Source organism: Diabrotica virgifera, chromosome 3, assembly GCF_917563875.1.
Source record: "Diabrotica virgifera virgifera chromosome 3, PGI_DIABVI_V3a".
Lineage (NCBI taxonomy): Eukaryota > Metazoa > Arthropoda > Insecta > Coleoptera > Chrysomelidae > Diabrotica > Diabrotica virgifera.
Window position 1 is genome coordinate 207,271,067 of NC_065445.1, and position 24,155 is coordinate 207,295,221.

Sequence of the window (24,155 nt, forward strand, 5' to 3'; positions counted from 1 at the left end):
TATTCGGAAAAACCATTGTTGGAAATGGAAATTTAAATTAAACAAAGGAAAGTCCTCTACTTTATGGAAAAGTTAACTAACTTTTTTTTGGTTTTATGACCTACTCTTCTCAACCCAGTAGGTCCCCATAGCTCTCGAGTAACTGCAAATTTAGCATACTTTCCTCTCCTACTAAAAGGTTTAATAATAGTAGTATCACAGATTAGTAGACTGAATAGTATCATGGGTGGCACAATATAATAATTTAAAAAGGCACAAATAAGCCGAATACACGAAAAAAAAACCGAATGTGTAAAAAATACCTAGAATAGGCAAAATAGACAAAAAATACATTACGATAGGCAAAATAGGCTAAATGACATTTCGACTCTGTTCCGAGCTTTACTTATAAGCGTCAAGCACAAAAAATCTTACTTTTCGATTTAAACCTTGTTTTTTATTATAGACAATATTTATAAATAATATTAACTTTATAATTTACAGCTCATCCAAATGTTAAACTCTTTATTACACATGGAGGTCTTCTTAGTTTGACGGAATCTATACATTACGGAGTGCCTGTTCTAGTATTACCAGTATTTGGAGACCAAAAGATGAATGCCGCTAGAGTAGAGAATGAAGGTTATGGAATTAAAATACCATTTTCACAGATAAATGAAGAACGATTTACGAATGCTTTAAATAAATTATTAAATGATAACAAGTAAGTATAGGTTTGCTTTTTAATAAATTCTTAAAAGACTTTTAATTGTTTTTCACATAGTCAATCTAAATACATTGATTTAATATGGTTTTTAGTAGCCTTTTGTATCATTATTTCGCTGTCCCCTCTACTACTGTATATTTTTGATAGAAATATTCCACAATTTTTAGCAACTCAGTCCTTTTGGTTATTATTTCACCCTGTTTGTTCTTAATTTGATTATTTGATTCTTTCCAGTTTTTAATTTTCTTTGAGTTAACTTCAAGCTCCATATATTATCTCAAAACTTTTCCGATTGATATGTATAATCCTTGACAGAGGCGTAGCTACCGCCCTATCAGCCGTATCAATTATACATTCAGGGCCCCCAGCGCGGCATGTCGAAACACAATTTCACTTACAAAAATTGAACAAAGTGTTCTACAATTATTTCACTATTAAAATGCTTTGAAACAGTGTACGTTGTTTGGATATCAACATTTTGGTGTAGTGGATTCTTCATATACACCTATATAAATCATATTTATCTATTATCTATTCTCTGCTCCATAAGAACAGAGCTTTTTTGTTTTCAAGCTCTCATTGTCAATTCCATTGGCTGTGTGTGAGTTATTATATAATGTGTAATGCCAAATTGCAATTTTTGTAATTGCTTTATCTTTGAATATTTGAAACAGTATGTATTGTTTGGGAATATTTTCGTATAATCTGGCTTTATCTATAATTGTATTTATGTATATCTACACTTCTCCAAGAAATTAACGCACCACCTTAAAAATTGGTCATTATTAATGTCATATTTCCTAAACCTGTTTCCCGATTTAAGTGATTTTTTTAAATATGTTATAGCCGTATTCTTCAACAATATCTTTGTAATAATATTGTTGCTAGACAGGTAAATTGTCATTGTGTACCGGCTGTATATCAATCAAACTGTGATTTTTTTTTAAAGTTCGCGTCACCCTGTGGAATATTTTAGCATTTATAAAATACTGAGATTAAAACTCAACTATAGCCTCATGTTTTCTTAACATTCTGTTTTTCGATTCATTCACTTATGTTGGATAATAAAGAAGTTGGACAATAAAGAAGTTAGGTAAGTAATACTTTAACGACTAGCCTTATTTTTGATCAATACAGGGTGTTTTTAAATAAGTATGGAAAACTTTAAGGATTAATTCTGCATGAAAAAATAATGATAGTTTGCTTTATAAACGTATGTCTGAGATAGGGGGTGTTGAAATTTATCTTACAAACTGACGATTTATTTATTGCTCTAAAACCGGTTGATATATGCAAATGAAATTTGGTGGGTTCTAACAGGTAGTTATTGTGAATTTTTTAACATAGAACTAAGAATTTTATGTTCACCATTGGCGCACATAAGGGTCATATTGCCCGTATGCAATAACTACTAAGCGCAATAACTACTAAGCATTTGCAGACATACGTTTATAAAGCAAACGCAAACTGTAATTATTTTTTCATGCCAAATTACCCCTTAAGCTGCCTACAAATTGCGTTATTGTTCAACAGTTTTGTTCGATAAGCAAGTCTGTTCGAACAAAAATGACGCAAAACGGAAGTGTGAGGGTTGAAAACTGTCGTTCTTGCTCGCTTGCAAAAAAGATGCAATAATCATTTTTGTTCGAACAGACTTGCTCGCCGAAGAAAAAAGGTTAACAAAACTGTCGAGCAATAACGCAATTTATGGGTCGCTTTAGAGTTTGCCATACTTATTTAAAAACACCCTGTATTGTTGAAAAACAGGCTAGTTGTTAAAGTACCTAAGTTTTTTATTATCCAACATAAGAATGAATTAATCAAAAAACAGAATGTTAATAAAACATGAGGCTATAATTATATAGTTGGGTTTTAATTTCAGTATTTTATAAATGGTAAAATATGCCACAGGGTAACGCGAACTTTGAGAGAAAAAATCACAGTTTGATTGGTACACCCAGTATACAATGACAATTTACCAGTCCAGCAACAATATTATTACAGCGATATTGTTAAAGAATGAGGCTATAACGCATTAAAAAAATCACTTAAATCGAACAAGAGGTTTAAGAAATTCGAGACATCAAAAATGACCCATTCTTAAGGTGATACGTTAATTTCTTAGAGAAGTGTATTTGCTTGCCGCTCACCGTTATACCATAAGAACAGAGCTTCTTTGTTTAAGCTCATTTTCAATGTCCATTCATCCTTGGATTGAAAAAACTGAATCTGTTTTCAACAATGAGTCTCGACAATTCAAATCTATTTTTCTAGTTTGGTTTAGAGTTTATTAGGTTTATTATTATTTATATTTGGGTGTTATACGCGGAACTTGTTAGATTCTACAATTGTATTATGTAGTGTGCAATTTATTTATATTTTGCAACATATTTTCTTTGTTTTAGGTATTTCATTATATTTTATTTTGTACTAATATTGACGATTTATGTAATTTCAGTAAACTGTATTTGTTTTTGTTTTTTTTTTTCCGACTTTTTCTAAGTTTTTTCCATAATATTGTAAAATTTTCAAAGACAATAAAACATATTTCTATTACATTCCATTCTATTCTATGCAAGCCTTTTTGCTTCTTTTGTCGCGGCGGTAAAGGGCCCCGCGACAAACTTTGATATGGGGCTTCCGTGGGGCTAGCTACGCTACTGATACTTGATGATTCATCTTGCTTATTTCTTATTTATTTGTGTTTATATTCTCTTTTATATACATATATATTTTTTTCTGTTTCATTAGGGTTTTGATTTTATTGGTAGCTTTCTCTTATTTCTTAATTGTTGGTGTCCTTGTATTTGTTTTTAATTTGGTTTAAATGTCCTGTTGGTATCTTTTAACGTTACTGGGCTTTGTTCATGTGTGCATTTCATTGTTTCTCAACAATCGATGTCTTTATTTTTTGTCTACGACAATCACATCTTGGACGATTTCCGTTTTGTTGCTAATTATAGACGATGTTGTTTTTGGTTTGCTATCCTGGCTTACCAAGTCCATCTTCTTTGTTGTTTTTATGAAAGAAGCTCTTCATTTAGAATGAGTTATTCTAAAGTAGAAAACCAACCAAAGCTTCTACTTTTTCGTTGCGTGCGTTGGTCTGAGCTAAATTTTTATACAGATGTTGTTTCAACACATGTTCTGCTGGCAGTTTTATCGTATATAATATCACAAGAGAGAAAATTTTGCCGGCAATATTTTCAACTGGTATGACAGTTTGTTACCTGGCAATTTCGCGAATTAAATTTTGACTTAAATCACGAGACGTCAGTCGAGTGATTTTGTCAAAATTTCATAAGCGAAAATGACCAAAAGGCAACGAACTTGAATGAAACCAGGAGAAAATTTTGCCGGTAAATAATTGTCTCTCGAATGATATTCGACAAGACTATTTCACGAGACAATTAATGCACCATATCAACGAAATATAATCTTTATTTATTTGTTATTACCAGACACTTCGTGACGGATCTGTCATAATTTTGTCGCTGAGAAATCACGTCCGCTAAGGAGTTTTGTCAGTAGGAAACGATGCGTTGCTATGACGTTTTATCAGTTAAAACAGTCTAGTGAAATAGTCATTAAAATCACCAAATATTAAAACATATCATCCCAGTCGGGAGAGCATTTGACCTTGCATTAGGAGCTGCCTCAAATTTTATTTTTCTAATCTTTAGTAATCTTTAGGAAGGGTCAATATTAGTATAAATTTAAAATCTCGACTGAATTCCGCCGTTGCGTTAGCCGCCATCTTGATTTTAAACGAGAACGGTTTTTGCTCAATATCTCCGCCATTTTCAATTTTTTGACAAAAAGTGTAGAAACTAAAATTGTTGAAAATGCGATTTTGTATAGTTTCATTTATTATAATTTTTTTCGTGCGGTCGATATTTTCCGAGTTATGAGGGGAAAATAGTGACAGTTGTAGCATAATTATTGAATTATTGAATTATCTCGTTTATTATTAGTTTTACAACAAATATATGTCTATACAAAAATGAAGAGAATTAAATTCTGTACAATTTTGATGCCATACATTTTTTTGATAAAATCAATATTTAAGGTAGTACGTATGTGGTAAAAGTGCGAGCGTAAGACCTGATTGATTTTGTAGCAATTGTTTTTGTTCAATATCTCCGCCATTTTCAACTTTTCGACAAAAAGTGTAAGAACTGAAATTGTTGCAATTACGATTTACTACAATTTTTCGAGAGAACCAGTGGCGGGTCTACAAGGGGGGAATGGGAAAATTCCCCACAACAGGGTCCAAAATTAAAAAAAGAAAGTTGAAACATAATATATTAGCTGACATAAAACTTTAAATATCGACAGACAAATTCAACCAATCAAACCCGCTAGTTAATAAAATTAAGTGAACTTAATGCATATAATGTCTTTTTATGTCTTTTATATACTTAGTTTGGTTGATGTTTCATTGGAAGTTTCAAAAATTGTATAAAATATAATTCTCTTTATTTTTGTTTAGGTACAATTATGTCGTAAAGTTAATAATAAATGAGACAATTCAATAATTATGCTTCCCCTCCGATTCCATTATTTTCCCCCTTAACTCGGAGAATATTGATCGTATAAAAAAATTGTGCCAAAGAAATTGTAGGAAATTGCATTTTCAACAATTTTCTTTCTCACCATTTATGTTGAAAAGTTGAAAATGGCGGAGATATTAAGCAACAACCGTTCTCATTTAAAATCAATATGGCGGCTAATTCAACCGCGGAATTCAGTCGAGATTTTAAATTTACACTACTATTGATCTCTCCTAAAGGATAGAATTATAAAATTTGGGGCAGCTCGGAAACAAAATTCAATTCAATAATTATGCTTCCCCCACCACTTTTAACTATTTTCCCATGTAACTCGGAAAATATCAAATGCATGAAAAAACTTGTTAAAAAGAAATTGTAGGAAATTTTATTTTGAACAATTTTAGTTGAAAATGGCGTAGATATTGAACAAAAACAATTGCTATAAAATCAATCCGGTCTTACGCTCGCGCCATTACCGCATACGTACTACCTTAAATATTAATTTTAGCAAAAAATTAAAGAGATCAAAATTGTGTAGAATTTAATTCTCTTCATTTTTGTATGGGTACATAATTGTTGTAAAACTAATAATAAACGAGATAATTCAATAATTCAATAATTATGCTCCAACTCTCACTATTTTCGCCTCATAACTCGGAAAATATCGACCGCACGAAAAAAATTATAATATATGAAATTATAGAAAATCGCTATTTCAACAATTTCAGTTTGTGCACTTTTTGTCAAAAAATTGAAAATTGCGGAGATATTGAGCAAAAACAGTTCTCGTTTAAAATCAAGATGGCGGCTAACGCAACGGTGGAATTCAGTCGATATTTTAAATTTATACTAATATTGAGCCTCCCTAAAGATAAGAAAAATAAAATTTGGGGCAGCTCCTAATGCAAGGTTAGGCCTGTTATTCGTCTAACCCGACTGGACTATATTGCGTAGATGAAGGAGATGATGTTGGGGCGTTAACATGAATAATCTCTATATTATATCTTTTGTTGAGTTTTAAAATAAACTAAGCAACAACTTTATTTGAAGTTCCTTTGACGGATGTGATGTGCTTACGCATTTTGTAATAAGCTTTTATTCCGACAATATATCTACAGTTCACCCATGAAAACACTATTTTTTACTCTTTACATAGTGGTAGGGGAACAAAGTATGCTAAATGTGCAGTCACTCGAGCGTTGTGGGGACCTATTGGGTTGTGAAGAGTAGGCCCTAAAACCAAAAAAAGTTAAGTAAAGTTTTCCATTTAACTGGGGACTTTCTATTTTTAATTTAATTTCCCATTTCCAACAATGCTTTTTTAAGATTATAGCGCCATCTGTCATCTATCCATAATGCTAAAAAATGTCTCAAATAAAAGTTACTTATTTTTAAGTGAGGAATCCAAATCTGTAATAAAAATTGGGGCTCCTATTTAAGATTTTAAAGCAACCCCCACCCACCTCCGTGGGGGGTCGTGTGTGGTAACATTCGATAGATTTTTAAAAAATATTGAATAAGTGTATTTTTCAGTTTTTCGATCTGATGTTCATTTCGCGAAATATAGCGGGATTCGTGTATAAAATTTTAAATTAACCCCCCGCCTCTCTCCGTGGTATGTCGTGTTTGGTATCGTTCGATAGATTTTTGAAAAATATTGAGCACGTATTTTTTAGTTTTTCGAGCTGTCATTAATTTCGCGAAATATTTGCTTTTTTCTTGTGAAATTTTGGGACTCACCCATGTCCTTACCTGTGTTGAGCTGCCCCCCCCCCCACTTGCAAAAATCAAAAAACAAATAGTCCTGATTTATGAGCTATTTATGAGCTTTCATATTCCGCAAACTAAAAATTTTGAGCTCGTTCCACTGAGCAGGAATTTAATACTTTAGTGGGGGGGCTGAGTCAGCCCTCCCCCACTACTTAAAAATAGGAATATTGAATCGGTTTTTGCGGCAGAATTACGAGCTATTTATGAGCTCTTGAAATTATATAGTTTCGATTTTTGAGCTCATCCTCTTCACCCCCAAACAACCCTTTAATAGATTTAACTTAAGAGAAAAATACTGAGAAAACTTAAAATATATCGTATTGCGGATATAATTCCTATAGCTTATATACTCTAAGAATAAACTATTAAATCACGTGCATTCCGATTATTGAGCTACAACCCCTTCGCAAGAAAACCACCCTATCTTCCCGGCTTAAGAGAAAGTTGTACTTAAAATGCATTAAATTAATTATTTCGCGACTACATATCATTTAATAATTTATAAGCTTCCAAATTACGCGCATTTAGATCAGTAAATTGCAATTTATTTTGTATAGTGCAGCCACTAAAGGTAAAAATCAACGATTACCTTCAATTTCGGTGAACCTACATCGATTTTCACGAAAATTGGTCAGTGGTTAGAGGATACGTCAAGAAACAAAGGTGACATGGTACCACCTTGCGCCTTTACCCTGAGGGTGGATACCGCCCCTTCTCGGGGGTGAAAATTATTTTATAAAAAATAACTGCACAAATCAATAAAAGAACAAATTAAACGCAAAATTTATTATATAAAGTTATTAAAATAAGTCAATACTTTTTAAGTTATTAAAGATCAAAGATTTTAATTATTCGTGAAAAAAAAATGCATGTTTTGAAGCGGTTTTTCGTAAATCACTGAAAAACTGTAAGTTTTTACAAAAAAGTTAATAGTAGTTTAATTCGCATAGCTATATTCTAAGAATAAACTCTTAAATCACGCGCCTTTCGATTATAGAGCTACAACCCCTTCGCAAGAAAACCATCCCATATTCCCGGCTTAAGAAAGAGTTGTACTTAAAATAATTTAAATTAATTATTTGGCGACTACATATCGTTTAATAATTTATGAGCTCGCAAAATATACGCATTTCAATTATTGAATTGCCATTTTCTTTCTATAGTGCAGTCACTGAAGGTAAAAATCAACTGTGACCTTCGATTTCGGTAAATCTCCATTCATTTTCACGAATTGACAAGAACAACTTGCGGTTTTAGCTTGGGGTATATGTCACCCCTTCTCGGGGGTGAAAATTACTTTATTAAAAATAACCCCACAAATCGAGAGAGGGACAAATTGTAAGAAAAATTTGTTATATAATGTTATTAATAAATCAACACTTTTTGAGTTATTAAAGATCAAATATTTTAATTTTTGTGAAAGAAAATGCATGTTTTAAAGCGATTTTTCATAAATAACTCAAAAACTGTAAGTTTTTACAAAAAAGTTTTCATCACTACAATTGAAGCTAATAAAAAATATAATAAATTGCTTACTTGAAAAACCCTTTAATGTTAATTTAAAGTAAGTTATTGGTAAATAAATATATATTTTTTTCTGCGACTGTTCAAATCTAAGGATTCAAGCTTAAATAACGGGAAAGAGATGCATTTTATAACACTTAGGTACTAAATACTTGTCAAAGTACTTAGAAATACCTATCAACAATGAGCTCCAGAAAAATTTGATAGCATCAAGATCCGCGCACTAATTTCGTGAAAATGAATGGAGATTTACCGAAATTGAAGGTCATAGTTGATTTTTACCATCAGTGACTGCACTATAGAAAGAAACTGGCAATTCAATAATTGAGATGCGTATATTTTGCGAGCTCATAAATTATTAAACCATAACTAGTCGCCAAATAATTAATTTAAATTATTTTAAGTACAACTCTCTCTTAAGCTGGGAATATGGGATGGTTTTCTTGCGAAGGGGTTGTAGCTCAATAATCGAAAGGCGCGTGATTTAAAAGTCTTATGCCCGATTTCACCAACGATACCTAAATATTTAAGAATTACCTATGTGGGTTTAAGTACTTCCTAACTCTAAAACCGATTTCACCATACGATAAGAATTGCCTAAACCGCTTAAACATCACCTTACGGTAGGATACGGTTTTCGATCTCCCTAAACTTTAGGTATTACTTATCGTTGACAGTCAGGTTATGTTTTTACAATTTTGACTAATGTACTTGTGACGTTTGTCAATAATTTGATTCCTACCTTAATTTTTCTGTTATTCTGTAATATTAGGTATATTAGTAGTTGTAATTTTGTATTATCTTTTATATTAATAATATAATATGTGTTGGAAAATATAAAAAATCATTTGGAGTTTTTTACAGGTCTATTGACAAAATTATGGATGATAGTCTACCTACTACCTAACAAACTAGTGTTGTGTTTCAAATCCCATTCATGATATCACTAAAAGTGTGTCATTAAAAATTAATAATAAAAGAAGCAATTTTCAACATATTTATTTCAAAATTATATCATTAACGACAATTCAACTAACTTTAATTTTTCGTCATAATACTTATGTGGAATTGACAACTCTTTTATTTTCCTCCATTTCACTGTACATATTATACAAATAACATAAAAAACTTAAACAAACTTAATTCACAAATAACTAGCTGCTAAATAAAATAACTATAACAGTACAAAACTGAATAAAACCAACTTGGCAAACAAACAATAATGACAAATAATCGAAAAAGTAATGTAATGTCATCTTATTCTTCTTTTTATTTATCAAAAATAGTTCAAACGTACCAAAGGTAATACCTAGGAAAGCATTTCCTAGATAAGCATTGCTTTTAGTTGTGAAACGCGATTGTTTCTAAGTATTGACTTAGGCAGTTCCTATCGATAAGAATTACTTAATAAAGCAACTATTTAGGTATCGTTGGTGAAATCGGGTGTTAGAATATAAGCTATACGAATTAAACTACTATTACCTTTTTTGTAAAAACTTACAGTTTTTCAGTTATTTACGAAAAACCGCTTCAAAACATGCACTTTTTCACGAATAATTAAAATGTTTGATCTTTAATAACTTAAAATGTATTGACTTATATTAATAACTTTATATAATAAATTTTGCTTATAATTTGTTCTTTTATAGATTAGTGCAGTTATTTTTTATAAAATAATTTTCACCCACGAGAAGGGGCGGTATCCACCCTCAGGGTAAAGGCGCAAGGTGGTACCATGTCACCTTTGTTTCTTGAGGTATCCTCTAACCACTGACTAATTTTCGTGAAAATCGATGTAGGTTCACCGAAATTGAAAGTAATCGTTGATTTTTACCTTCAGTGACTGCACTATACAAAATAAATTGCAATTTACTGATCTAAATGCGCGTAATTTGGAAGCTTATAAATTATTAAATGATATGTAGTCGCCAAATAATTAATTTAATGCATTTAAGTACAACTTTCTCTTAAGCCGGTAAGATAGGGTGGTTTCCTTGCGAAGTGGTTGTAGCTCAATATTCGAAATACACGTGATTTAATAGTTTATTCTAAGAGTATATAAGCTATAGGAATTATATCCGCAATACGATATATTTTAAGTTTTCTCAGCATTTTTCTCTTAAGTTAAATCAATTAAAGGGTTGTTTGGGGGTGAAGGGGATGAGCTCAAAAATCGAAACTATATAATTTCAAGAGCTCATAAATAGCTCGTAATTCTGCCGCAAAAACCGATTCAATATTCCTATTTTTAAGTAGAGGGGGGGGGCTGACTCAACTCCCCCCCCACTAAAGTATTAAATTTCTGCTCAGTGGAACGAGCTCAAAATTTTTAGTTTGCGGAATATGAAAGCTCAATAATAACTCATAAATCAGGGCTCTTTGTTTTTTAATTTTTGCAAGTGTGGGGGGGGGGGCAGCTCAACACGGGTAATGTCCTTACGCCCTGCTCAAATTTTCAGATTTTTGAAATATACACTATTTTGCATGTACTTAACTTACCTTATCTTAATCTGACGATTTCGAGGTTTTCTAAGGATATATTTTTTCGGCCCCCACCCCCTTAACGAACTCCTCTGCATTAAGAGCGAATATATGGTAGAGGTACATTTTCAGGGTACAAGGTTTCTCCCCATGTAATAATCTGACGCGCTCGAGTAACTGCAAAAATCCCCGCTTGGGCTCCCCCACCATAGAGAAAATACCTTAAAATAAACGTAGACGGTTGCATTTCCCTGCAATTAGAACTCAATCGTTATCCCACACGTGTTTTGGGTTATTCAATTATCATCAGAAACACTTGTGGTAGTTAAAACTAAAATTAAATACAATTTAGTTAGCTGCTATAGTAACATAACTGGCTTGAGCATGCTAGAAGCGACCTCTATACGAAGGAACAAGAAGTTATGAGTTCCTGATGAGAGTTGCATAACTCGAAACATGTGTAGAACAATGGTCGGTGGCGTACTGATAGATCAGCCGGCCCTGGTTCCAGTTGGGATGAGGGCCCGCCTGCCCAATAAAACCACACATTGTATATCAATAGTTTTTAATAAACATTGAATATAAATCATAATATTATAGACCTGGATCCCGCGTAAGAAAGAAAAGTTGATTAATAGCAAGCTGAAAATTTGTTAATAGCTTAACGGTGTCTAGTCGGACAAACATTGATGCACGGGAACACTGGAACAGGGGAAGTTTTAACGGTGGAGCATGATAAACGTGTCGTCCTGACAAGTTTATGATGGTGAAAAATAGCAAGTTGTTTTTAAGTTTACTCAATAGCCAACGTTATATAATATATGAAAAAATGTTTGTCCGACAGAAAGGTTGGGCATTTTAACGAGTCCGACACGTAGAACATGTCACATCACAGGAACTATGTTGGTGATGAATAGCAGTCTGATTTTTGATTGAGAGTTTAATGAAAGGTTAAAAAAGCAATTGGAAGTTCTGTCTGACAAAATTAATGGGAAATTTTCCTAGTCGGACATTCTAAACATGTAAGATATAGACAAAAATGTTGGTGATAAATAGCAAGCTAATTTTGATTTGTTTATGTACAAATTATATTTTGTAACGTAAAAAGTTATATGTCGGACAAAAAGTTTGGGCAAATCGAAGGAAATAAATAAAAAACATTTTTTCAGAATGACTTAGTCACATATTGATAAAGCTGTTTTAGTTGTATATTATTATTTATATTCACATATTTGCATGTGCATATATACATGCACACTCCAAAAACAGTGAGGTAAGTATCAATGCATGTATATATTGCAAAACAATTATTTTTTGGGTGGAGTTTGTTCTGGATATTCTCAAAGTGACAATAAAAAATATCAAAGAACATGTGTAAGCAATCTCTTAGGGTTTTCTAATTAGGCGCATCAGAAAGTACGGAAAATTTCCTACAAAAAACGTTGTATACATTTTTTTCCATACTCAAATCTTAACCCTGTAAACGACATTGAAAAATGTGAAGGGTCTAAAACTTCGGTGCTTATAAGAATAGACGTAAATATGACACATTATGCTTAGAAGTATGTATTAGAAGGCTGCATTTGTCAGTGTGACACTTTGTGCTATACAAAGTATGTAGTATTTGAAAGTACATGGTCTCTGAGTTTCTGTTTGCCACGTGTGTTGGAAATTAAAATTTATATTAACTATGGAGTGTTTTTGTGTCTCTTTTTGAGTGTCAACAGTTTAAATTTTAAGTCGCCAAATCAAAAGTGAAACCATTCAACGGAACATTTTTGAGTAATTTTCGAACATTTTACAAAGTTGGTAAAATACTTGGTCATCAATTCAATGAGGTTCAATTGCAAGATAATTGTGAAAATTCTTTTGAATATCATTCCTCGTGCTATAATGCTTTGCTTGATTGAAAAAGGGTACCTAAATAAATTATTACTAAAATTGTATAACGTAATTTTTCTCAACTTTCTGCAAATGAAATATTAATGTAATTAATATGTCACATGGCTAGAAATAATTTGCTGCCAAAATAAATCGATTAGTTTAAATTTGAAGTTACGATTGCAATTTATTATGAATTATTGTCAAAAGTGACAGTTTTTCTTAAATGGAAATGTAGTCATAGACATAAGGGTAGACAGGGAATATAGTGCAAAAACTCGATAGGTGGTCTATCTACCTCTTTTAACCAAGCGATCCCGCGCATGTGGCAGACAAAGATAGCTAGACCACTCAATCCATAATATAATTTGCCTGATCTACTAATGTATTACAGTGAGGTAATACTAATACTAATGTATTACAGTGAGGTATCTAAATGATGTTGAGATAAATCGAAAGATATCGATTGTAATTGATTGCAGGTACTTTTGACATAGAATAATCACCCCTTATTGAAATTTCAAAAATTATTTTTTTTAATTGTCCGACTACAAAATCTACCCCTTATTTTTTTCCGACAACAGTCATTCTTGGTAAGGAATAATTTACTTAATTAAATTTCGTCTTTGTCGGAAAGCTATTTATCACAAGCATTTTTGTCTATATCTTACCTGTTTAGAATGTCCGACTACGAAAATTTCCCATTAATTTTGTCGGACAGAACTTCCAATTGCTTTTTTAACCTTTCATTAAACTCTCATGCAAAAATCAGATTGCTATTCATCACCAACATAATTCCTGTGATGTGACATGATCTACGTGTCGGACTCATTAAAATGCCCAAAATTTTTGTCGGACAAACATTTTCTCATATATTACATAACGTTGGCTATCGAATAAACTTAAAAGCAACTTGCTATTTTTCACAATCATAAACTTGTCAGGACGACACGTTTATCATCCTCCACAGTTAAAACTTCCCCTGTTCCAGTGTTCCCGTGCATCAAAGTTTGTCCGACTAGACACCGTTAAGCTATTAACAAATTTTCAGCTTGCTATTAATCAACTTTTCTTTCTTACGCGGGATCCAGGTCTATTATATATTATATCAATAAATGAATAATACATTTTTGAGAAAAACTCAAGCTAATTTATTTATAGTTCATTTTACTCACTCAATCTGGTTTTTACTCCAGATTTTAAAGAACCTTCTGGATATGAAATTTGGCATAAACATAGCTAACATGTCAAAGAAAAAAGTGATATTGTGCTGATGTGTGATTTGGTCCAGGGGTGAGTTTCACCCCTTCTCAGGGATGAAAAAACATACGTTCAAGATAAGTCCGGAATTGGATAAACTAACTAATTTTAAGCAGCTTTAGCTCCATAGATTGTTTTCAGTAAGTCAATACTTTTTGAGGTATTTGTCAGTGAATATGTTCATTATTTAACAAAAAAAAACTACTTTTCTAGACGATTTTTCGGAAATAACTCAAAAAGTCCTCTGTAGGTCTACAGAGTCATAGGTAATGAAAATGAAAAGTAGGTTCTTATTCGTCAAATTCCAAATCGAATATTTTAACTTATCACACTTCTTAGTGTTTAAAAAAGCTGAATTTCTTTTTTTTTAGTTTCTAGCATCAAAAGTAAACAAGGTACTCTCAAAACAAAGTTGGTCCCTTTTCTTGGTAAAAAAAGTTGTTAAAATCACCAAACAATTAGCATCTCAAATGAAACTAATCGTTACCGCTTCACAAGTTACTTGACTTACCTATGTATTGTTTATATTATGATCTGTAAGTTTTATTGGCTCAAAGTTTTATTTTTGAAAAAAATAGTTGAGTAAAAACTGTTTTTTTAATTATGAAAATTGTTTTAAATAACTTGAAAATTATTGGTAGCTACCAAAAATCTCAAGTAGTAAAAAAATATAAGTTTGGCTATTGTAAATATTTTGAAATTTTTGTTTTCCTGAATACAAAAATTTGTTAAGGTATGGCTATTCAAAATTTGTGTACACTCGTGATTAGTGACTCGTTTAGCCCATTTAACTACAGGCTTTTCAATAATAAGCACTATGAACCAATGAATCTTACAGACCTTTTAAAAAATAGATAGGTAAGTAATTTGTGAAGCGGTAACGATTAATTTCATTTCGCATCCTAAATTGAGGGTGATTTTCACGATTTTTGTTATTAACAAAAAAAGGATCATTAATTGGATCATAACTTATTTTTCGTGTTAGAAACTTTTTTAATAAAGAAAAATAAACTTTTTTAAATAATGTTGTTCTTTAAATAAGTTAAAAAAAGTTAAAATCAGTCTTCTCGCGAAAATTGCTTGATTTTTTGGTTATTTCTCGTTGAAATATTCGATTTGGAAATAGACGGGTAAGAACTTACTTTTTATTAGCTACAACCCTGCTTCTATATACGGTTCTACAGACTTTATATGTATATACTCCACTTTTTTTCAATTTTTGGTAAGCTATATTTTTGCTGTTATGTAGTATTTTTTTAATCAAACAGTTCCTTTTTAAGTTATTCGCGAAAAAAACGCCTGAAAATGTGTTTTTTTTTGTAGAAAAATAAACATTATCGCTCGCAAATAACTCGAAAAATATTGACTTAGTGAAAACACAGTATAGAGAAAAAGTTGCTTAGAATTAGTCAGTTCATCCAATTTAGGACTTTTTTGAACATATATTTTTTCACCCCGAGAAGCGGCGAAAGTCACTCCTGGTAAAAGCACACGTCGGCACAATATCACTTTTTTCTTTGGCATATTAGCTACTTATGTGTATGCCACATTTCATGTATATTCAATCCGTTCTTTAAATTATTTTGGTTTGAAGGTTTTGCAATGTTTTACCGTGAGTGAATGGACTATTAAAGCAGTAAATTAATAATAATCCTACCGTTTTTCATACTGAAATGACTGATCACTTTACGCCAGCCGTTTTTATAAATAATAAAACTCAAAAATTTTCATAATAAATTAAAAGCCACTATCGGAAAACTACTAGAGCTTTTAAAAAATGAACATTGGAATGAAATTAATCTCAACAAAATAGATTCTCAAACTGGATATGATACATTTATTAATATGTTAAATAATTACATACAAATCTCTAGGGAGATAAAACCCTTAAATAAAAAAAATATAAAGAAAAATCTTGGATCGGTGAGGTTGATATCAATCAAACGACTAGATTTTCTTAAAAATAAATTAGTGTTTATATTTTATCCTTAATATGCTGTAATTGTCTACATTTATGCAGTGTTATGAGGGTGCTATAAATGCGAGCAAAAGATGCATTGAGCGTCTTGAGATTATTTTTATGAACTTGGATTGAATATCTGTTTCCGAACTTTGCAGTTTACAACTTATGGATCATGCTAATATAAAAATTACAAAAGTGTTTGTGTTAGCACGTGTTTAGGCAGGCACTGGCGGTTATTCTAACAAGTGTGGAGACAAGGGTTTGTTTAGCAGGTAAAATGAAGGAACCTTACCCTTACAATAGAGTTCTCTGTGTTTCTTAATAAATTTGGTTTTCAAATTTTTTTATGAATAGATATTTTTGGTTTTTATTTATAAATACCTACAAAAAAATTAAAATTTATTAATCAATTACATTTCGTAGTGTCTACTTGTGTAGTTCAAAATGTCCCAAAAGAAGCAAAAAGCGCGTTAGATGGGCCCGTGCGGGGCCCGGGCCCTGGTTCCGCGGAGCCATGCTCAGTACGCCACTGACAATGGTAGAGTTCCAATTGAAAGGAAATGCAATCGTCTACTTTCACTTTATCGTCTTTTCTCTTTAAAGAGTTCAAAATATAGTTCTTTCGAGGGTGAACTGTAGATATATTGTACGAAAGTGGAATTGGTAATCGTTTGGGGTTTTATTAAATATGAAATATTTTAATTAAAAATTGTGACTTATTCAAACAGCCAATATATTTTTTAATACAATATTCCTGTTTAATACAATGTTTCCAACAGAGTGGCCTCCCACATTGTAGCAAACTCAAGGGCACCTAGAGATCGTGACCACACCACCAAAGTAAAACAAGAACTAAAAATACTAAAGTCTGCATGCCCGCCTACATCTGAATACTTTGACGAGTTTACTCGAGAAGAAATTGCCTCAGCCATATCAGAAATTAAGTCTGGAAAGGCACCCGGCTCCGATAAAATACATCCAGAATTTTTACTCCATTGTGGCAAATATGCTAGGAAATGGCTGGCTGATTTCTACACAGATATATTAAAATCAGGAGAAATCCCCCATTCACTTAAAAAGGCCTCCATTATAGCCATATTGAAACCAGGAAAAGCAAATGATCAACCCCAAAACTACCGACCGATTGCACTGCTGAGCTGTGTCTAGAAACTGTTGGAACGCTTAATCTACAACAGAATTAGTAACAACATATTTGTGGTGATACTTATTGAGCAAGCAGGGTTCAGACCTAACAGCAGCTGCACAGATCAGATCCTATCCCTAACAACACATATTGAAGCAGGTTTTCAAAGAAAGCAAAAAACATCCGTTGCTTTCATTGACCTATCAGCTGCATACGACACCGTCTGGAGACAAGGACTAATCTGCAAACTGATCCGTGCCATCCCATGCCAAAAAGTTACCAAATCCATTGATGGCATGCTCACCGACAGACCTTTTCACGTCACAATGGGCAACTTAAGAAGCGTCCAAATGAAGCTCAGCAATGGACTGCCACAGGGATCTGTTTTGGTATCCTTACTCTTTAATTTATGCATATCGGTCCTACCTAGGACAACTTCGCAGAAATTTGGCTACGCTGACGATTGGGCCATTGTAGCAAGACATAATAACATGAATGTCACAGAAACAATACTGACGGATGACCTTGCTGTTATGGGTGAATATTTTCGCAAATGGAGGCTACGGCCCAATGCAACGAAAACTGAAGTGTGCTGTTTCCATCTGAATAATGCCCAAGCCAACAAAAAACTCTGCGTTCACTTTGAAAACAGACTACTCACTCATAACTCAACACCAAAATATCTTGGAGTGACTCTTGACAGAACTTTAAGATTTAAGGAACACTTACAAAGAACGGCAGAAAAACTGAAGACGCGAAATAATATAATCCAAAAGCTATGTGACCCCACATGGGGGTCCTTAGCCTCCGTACTAAGATCATCCACTCTCGGACTCGTATACTCGGCGGCTGAATATGCTTCGTCGGTGTGGCTCAATAGCAAACACACGAAGATCATTAACACGTAATTAAACCAGACAATGCGAATGATCTCAGGTACAATTCGACCAACACCGAACTATTGGCTTCCCATTCTGAGTCACATTTCACCGCCACAACTAAGAAGAAGTCATTCTCTTCTCAGAGAATATCGAAAAATCGAGGCTAACCATCAACTACCCATCCATCATGATAAGCTTGATATCGAAATGAACAGACTGCTCTCCAGATATCCCCCATTGTTAAGGGCCACCTCCCTACATTAGGAACATTTCGACCTCACCAACACTTGGAGAAGACAATGGGAGAGCGACTCACCACAGGAATCACACCAAATGGCCTGTATCGATCAGAAACCGCCAGGCTTTGAACTGCCCCGCAATAAATGGACGGCGCTGAACAGAATAAGAACAGGTACCGATAGATGTGCTGACAGCTTGCATAGATGGGGAAAGGCTCTTACTCCTGAGTGTGACTGTGGTGCGCAACGGCAGAACGTCCGCCATATTATTGAGGAATGTCCCCGAAGGTGGTACCCTGGAGTTTTCGATGAGTTCCTGAATGCGACCGAAAATGTTTTACATTATATTAATACATTAGATGTTCGTTTGTGATACTTCATATAATGTTTAGTATACTTTTTTTAAATTATGTGTTCATATTGTATCTATGCCATACGATAATAGGTCTGGATCCCGCGTATGAAAAAAAAGTTGATTAATAGCAAGCTGAAAATTTGTTAATAGCTTAAGGGTGTCTAGTCGGACAAACTTTGATATATGGGAACACTGGAACAGGGGAAGTTTTAATTGTGGAACAGGTTAAAAATTTGGAACGGTCAGACCACGAAAACGGCACATGTAGTTTGTCCGACAGAACAGACTTAAACTCTGCGAACAGAGATTAAACTCTCATGCAAAAATCAGACTGCTATTTATCACCAAATGGGCGTTTTAATGAGTGGAACATGTAGAATATGTCAAATGACAGGAATTATGACAGGTGATAAATAGCAGTCTGATTTTTGCATGAGAGTTTAATCTCTATTTGGAGAGTCTGTTCTATATTTGTCTAAATACAATATTTACTCCGTCAGTCCGTTATGTACGATTATTAAGTATATTTTGAATGTCCTCATTATTTATGGTTAATCTTTTAAAATCCTTATAGTAGGGGAGGAAAGTATGCTAAATTTGCAGTTAATCGAGCGTTATGGAGACCTATCGGGTTGTGAAGAGTAGGTCCTAAAACCAAAAAAAAATAAGTTAAGTTTTCCATAAAGTGGAAGACTTTTATTTTTTAATTTAATTTTCCATTTCTAATAATCGTTTTTTTCGATTATAGCGCCATCTATCTATAATTCGAAAAAATATCTTGAATAAAAGTTGCTTACTTTTGCGTAAAAAATTCTAATCTGCAATAAAAATTTGGAGGCTCCTATTTAAGATTTTAAAGTAACCCTCACCCCACTTCCGTGGGGGGACGTGTTTGGTGACATTCGATAGATTTTTCAAAAATATTGAATACGTGTATTTTGCAGTTTTTCGATCTGGTGTTCATTTCGCGAAATATCGCGTAGTCCCTATTTAAAAATTTTAATTTACCCCCACCCCTCTCCGTGGGGGGTCATGTTTGGTAGCATTCGATAAATTTTTGAAAAATATCGAACACGCTTTTTTTAGTTTTTCGATCTGACGTTCATTTCGCGAAATATTCGCATTTTTGTGAAATTTTGTGACCCGCCCATTCCTTACGCCTCAACCAAATCGTCAGATTTTTGAAATATACACTGTTTTGCATGTATGTACTTACCTAATCTTAATCTGATGATTTCAAATTTTTCCCAGGATAGATTTTTTTTTTCGGCCCCCCTTAACGAACTCCCCTGTATTGAGAGCCAATATATGGTAGAGGTAGGTACATTTACAGGGTACAACTTTTCTCCCATGTGATAATCTGACGCGCTCGAGTAATTGCAAAAATCCCCACTGGAGTCCACTACCATTATTAATATTTTAGATCTAATCTAGTGTAATTGTGTTTTACTCTTTTTGATTGTAGGTATTTGGAAACAGCACGAAAAATATCAGATTTATTTCATGATCGCCCGATCAAACCAATGGATTTGGCTATTTACTGGACAGAGTATATTGCAAAACACAAACGAGCTCCTCACTTACGGGTAGCAGGACTAGATTTGAGCTGGTACCAGTATTTTCTACTAGATGTCATTGCATTTATAGTTATTGTAGTTGTTATTGTGTTTACAACTATCTATGTTTTGTGCAGAAAATTTGGTTTTTGGAAAAAGATCAAAAAAACCAAAAATGATTAAAAATAATGTTAAAATTTTTATAAATAATTAATTTTATATACAGGGTGAGTCATGAGGAACAGTACATACTCCTACCTCGTATAGAGGCATAGAGGCCCCTATGGGGAATTAACAATAACAATAACAAATGACCATTAAAAAGTGTCTGCCCACATTGTTTAATAATATACAGGGCGAGTTTCGCCTTTTTACCGAAATTTATATTCGTCATAATTTTTGAACGGTCAGATCGATGTGTCTCTTATTTTGATCAATCGTTACACTATTACCACCCAATCAACTGATTTATTCAAACTAGAAAAAAATCAGGTCCGGCTTTAAAAAATTAGTTCGTTTGGGTCTTACAAAAAATTTCACCCTGTATACGCTTTTTGAAAACTCTATTATTAATTTTACAAATTAGACAAATAGGCAATTAAAATGACATATTTATTTTTTCCCCACACGATTACTTAATTTTTTATAAAAAAATCAAATTTGACTATGAATTAAAAATTTGGTAAAGTTTATGTAATTTGATTTCATGTAATCGAATGAACTATCTTTCAGTAAAGTTGTCCCAGGAACGCCACTCATAAATATTGGCAACATCATTTTAAAGTCTTCTACTTTAAAATGTATCATATATATAATATATGAATTGCCGATATAAATTAGTCAAATTAAATAAATTATTAGAAGAATTTTTTTACTAAGCAACAACATTTTTGTTTGTTAGTATTATTTTGTATTTTGACAACGGCACCAGATTTGGGAGTCGAAACGTTAATAAAAATCATTTTTTAATAATCTTGTGGCTTATTTCCCATTATAAATAGTTAAAATTAATTTTTATTACAAAAATTAATTTTTTTAAACAAATATTTGATTTATGTTACCACCCAATCAACTGATTTATTCAAACTAAAAAAAATCAGGCCCGGCTTTAAAAAATTAGTTCGTTTGGGTCTTAGAAAAAATTTCACCCTGTATACGCTTTTTGAAAACTCTAATATGAATTTTACAAATTAGACAAGTAGGCAATTAAAATGGCATATTTATTTTTCCCCACACGATTACTTAATTTTTTATTAAAAAATCAAATTTGTCAAAATCGCAATTTTACCATAAAAATAAAAAAAAATTAAACAATGTCTTTCTTAAAATTAAAAGTTTCACCATTTTTTTTTTTTTCTATAACACGTCTAGATCCCAAAACTCCCCATAACACTTCTCTTTGGACTATATAGTTTAACAGACGTGATCAAATAGATAAATTTTAAATTTTTTCACTTAATTTTTGCTATTTAACTTTGCAATTCACGAAGCTGCACCTTTTATTTTAAAAATTCATAACTTTTACGAGAAGAAGACTGAAAGTCTACAACAATAATTGTCATAGTCTTCACAACGGTAAGAGATATGTGGTCTAAAAATTTCAGAAAAATTTTTTTAAATGGAACGTTGGAGGGAGTTAAACCCTGATTTCATTTTTTTTTCATTTTTAAGTTAAAATTCCGATTTTGACAAATTTGATTTTTTAATAAAAAAAATTAAGTAATCGTGTGGGGAAAAAATAAATATGCCATTTTAATTGCCTATTTGTCTAATTTGTAAAATTCATATTAGAGTTTTCAAAAAGCGTTACAGGGTGAAATTTTTTCTAAGACCAAAACGAAATAATTTTTTAAATCCGGGCCCGATTGTTTTCTAGTTTGAATAAATCAGTTGATTGAATGGTAACATAAATTAAATATTTGTTAAAAAAAGTTAATTTTTGTAATAACAGTAATTTTTTTTAAATCTATGGTTCACTTTACCAAACTTTTAATTATTATTCATAGTCAAATTTGATTTTTTTATAAAAAATTATGTAATTATGTGGGGAAAAAATAAATATGCCATTTTCATTGCCTATTTGTCTAATTTGTAAAATTCATATTAGAGTTTTCAAAAAGCTTATACAGGGTGAAATTTTTTCTACGACCCAAACGAACTAATTTTTTAAAGCCGGACTTGATTTTTTTCTAGTTTGAATAAATCAGTTGATTGGGTGGTAACATAAATTAAATATTTGTTACAAAAGTTAATTTTTGTAATAAAAGTTTAATTTTTTTAAATCTGTGGTTTACTTTACCAAACTTTTAATTCATAGTCAAATTTGATTTTTTTATTAAAAATTAAGTAATGGTATGGGGAAAAAATAAATATGCCATTTTAATTGCCTATTTGTCTAATTTGTAAAATTCATATTATATTAGAGTTTTCAAAAAGCGTATACAGGGTGAAATTTTTTCTAAGACCCAAACGAACTAATTTTTTAAAGCCGGACCTGATTTTTTTCTAGTTTAAATAAATCAGTCGATTAGGTGGTAATAGCGTAACGATTGATAAAAATAAGAGACTCATCGATCTGACCGTTCAAAAATTATGACGAATATAAATTTCTGTCAACATTCGAAACTCGCCCTGTATATTATTAAACAATGCGAGCAGACACTTTTTAATGGTCATTTGTTATTCCCCATAGGGGCCTCTATACGAGGTAGGAGTATGTACAGTTCCTCATGACTCACCCTGTATAATAACAGAGGTACGGGGTAATGGCATATCTTGCAAGCTTAGTTATAGGAACACCGATATGGAATGAAAGATAATTTAAATACAAGTTACAAAGTAGTAAAAAAACTGAAGTTGGTCTGTATCACTCGCTGGGCGAACTGTCCCTTTTTTCGAGCAGGGAAATCTGTGTTCCCTTAAAGTAAATCTTTTACCGTCGACCTAGTGTCACTTCAATTTTACAATTTAGTATTATGTATAAACATATATGTTACTTAAAGGTTTTGTTAACCAAAATGTGGACTAGTCTCAACTACAAATAGAATGTTTCACTGATGAGGGTCTGATTGGACCGAAAACGTTCTGAACAATTGTAATCCATTTGGATGAATTTAAAATTTTTAAATAAATTATTTATCGTATCCGAAGTTTTTTATTTCTTTGTAAGATTTGTTAAACTGTGGTGTACAGCGAACTACTGGAATTTTCCCTTTTAACCGGTATTTCAACAGCTACTTATGCTTTTGCTTAGCTAAGCCTGTGTCAAAAGTTAAGGAGAACCTTAAGCTGGGTGCTGTATTTTCATCATTTCCTTAACTAAACTGGTCCTCAACTGTCAAGTTAATTGGTTTCGTACCTCTGAATACGTCAAAATGCCAGAACTAACTTTAAAGATATAAATAACTGTTTTTACTCTGAGGTAAAAACCACTACTGTTGACATTTAATTTTATCTTGTCATCTGTATCTGTCTCAATTTTACTTCACTTAATTTTGTGTACATGCAGGGGCGTAACAGAGGCCCCCGCAGCGTGAAGCTTGCGGGGGGGGGCCCAATCGCTTAGGGGCCCCATCTTGTCATGTGATATTATGTAAAAATCTGTCATTGTTATATTATTTTACGTTGTGTGTTTAAAATTTAAAACATAAAATTTCTAAATAGACGTATTTGCCAAGTTGAAATCATCACATAATATCTAGAAACTTAATCCCTTCCGGCCTACCGAAATTTTATGGTAACAGCAATAAAAACTATAATGCTTTGTACAAAACTATTGAAAGATTTGAGAATTGCAATTTGCCGAAATGGGTTTTCTCTTAATCTTTACCTACGTTTAGTAT

The 24,155-nt window shown here is 32.3% G+C and overlaps 1 protein-coding gene across 1 annotated transcript in view; it reads left to right on the forward strand.

Annotated features, from left to right (window-relative positions):
• Positions 1-23,812, forward strand: part of LOC114329466 (UDP-glycosyltransferase UGT5-like) — a 75,823-nt gene extending 52,011 nt beyond the window's left edge. Inside the window, exons 3-4 of the mRNA XM_028278582.2 lie at positions 484-703; positions 20,223-23,812. Coding sequence (XP_028134383.2) covers positions 484-703; positions 20,223-20,496 — 494 coding nt within the window. The 3' untranslated portion in view covers positions 20,497-23,812. The remainder of the gene's footprint in view (positions 1-483; positions 704-20,222) is intronic.
• The last annotated feature ends 343 nt before the right edge of the window (positions 23,813-24,155 follow it).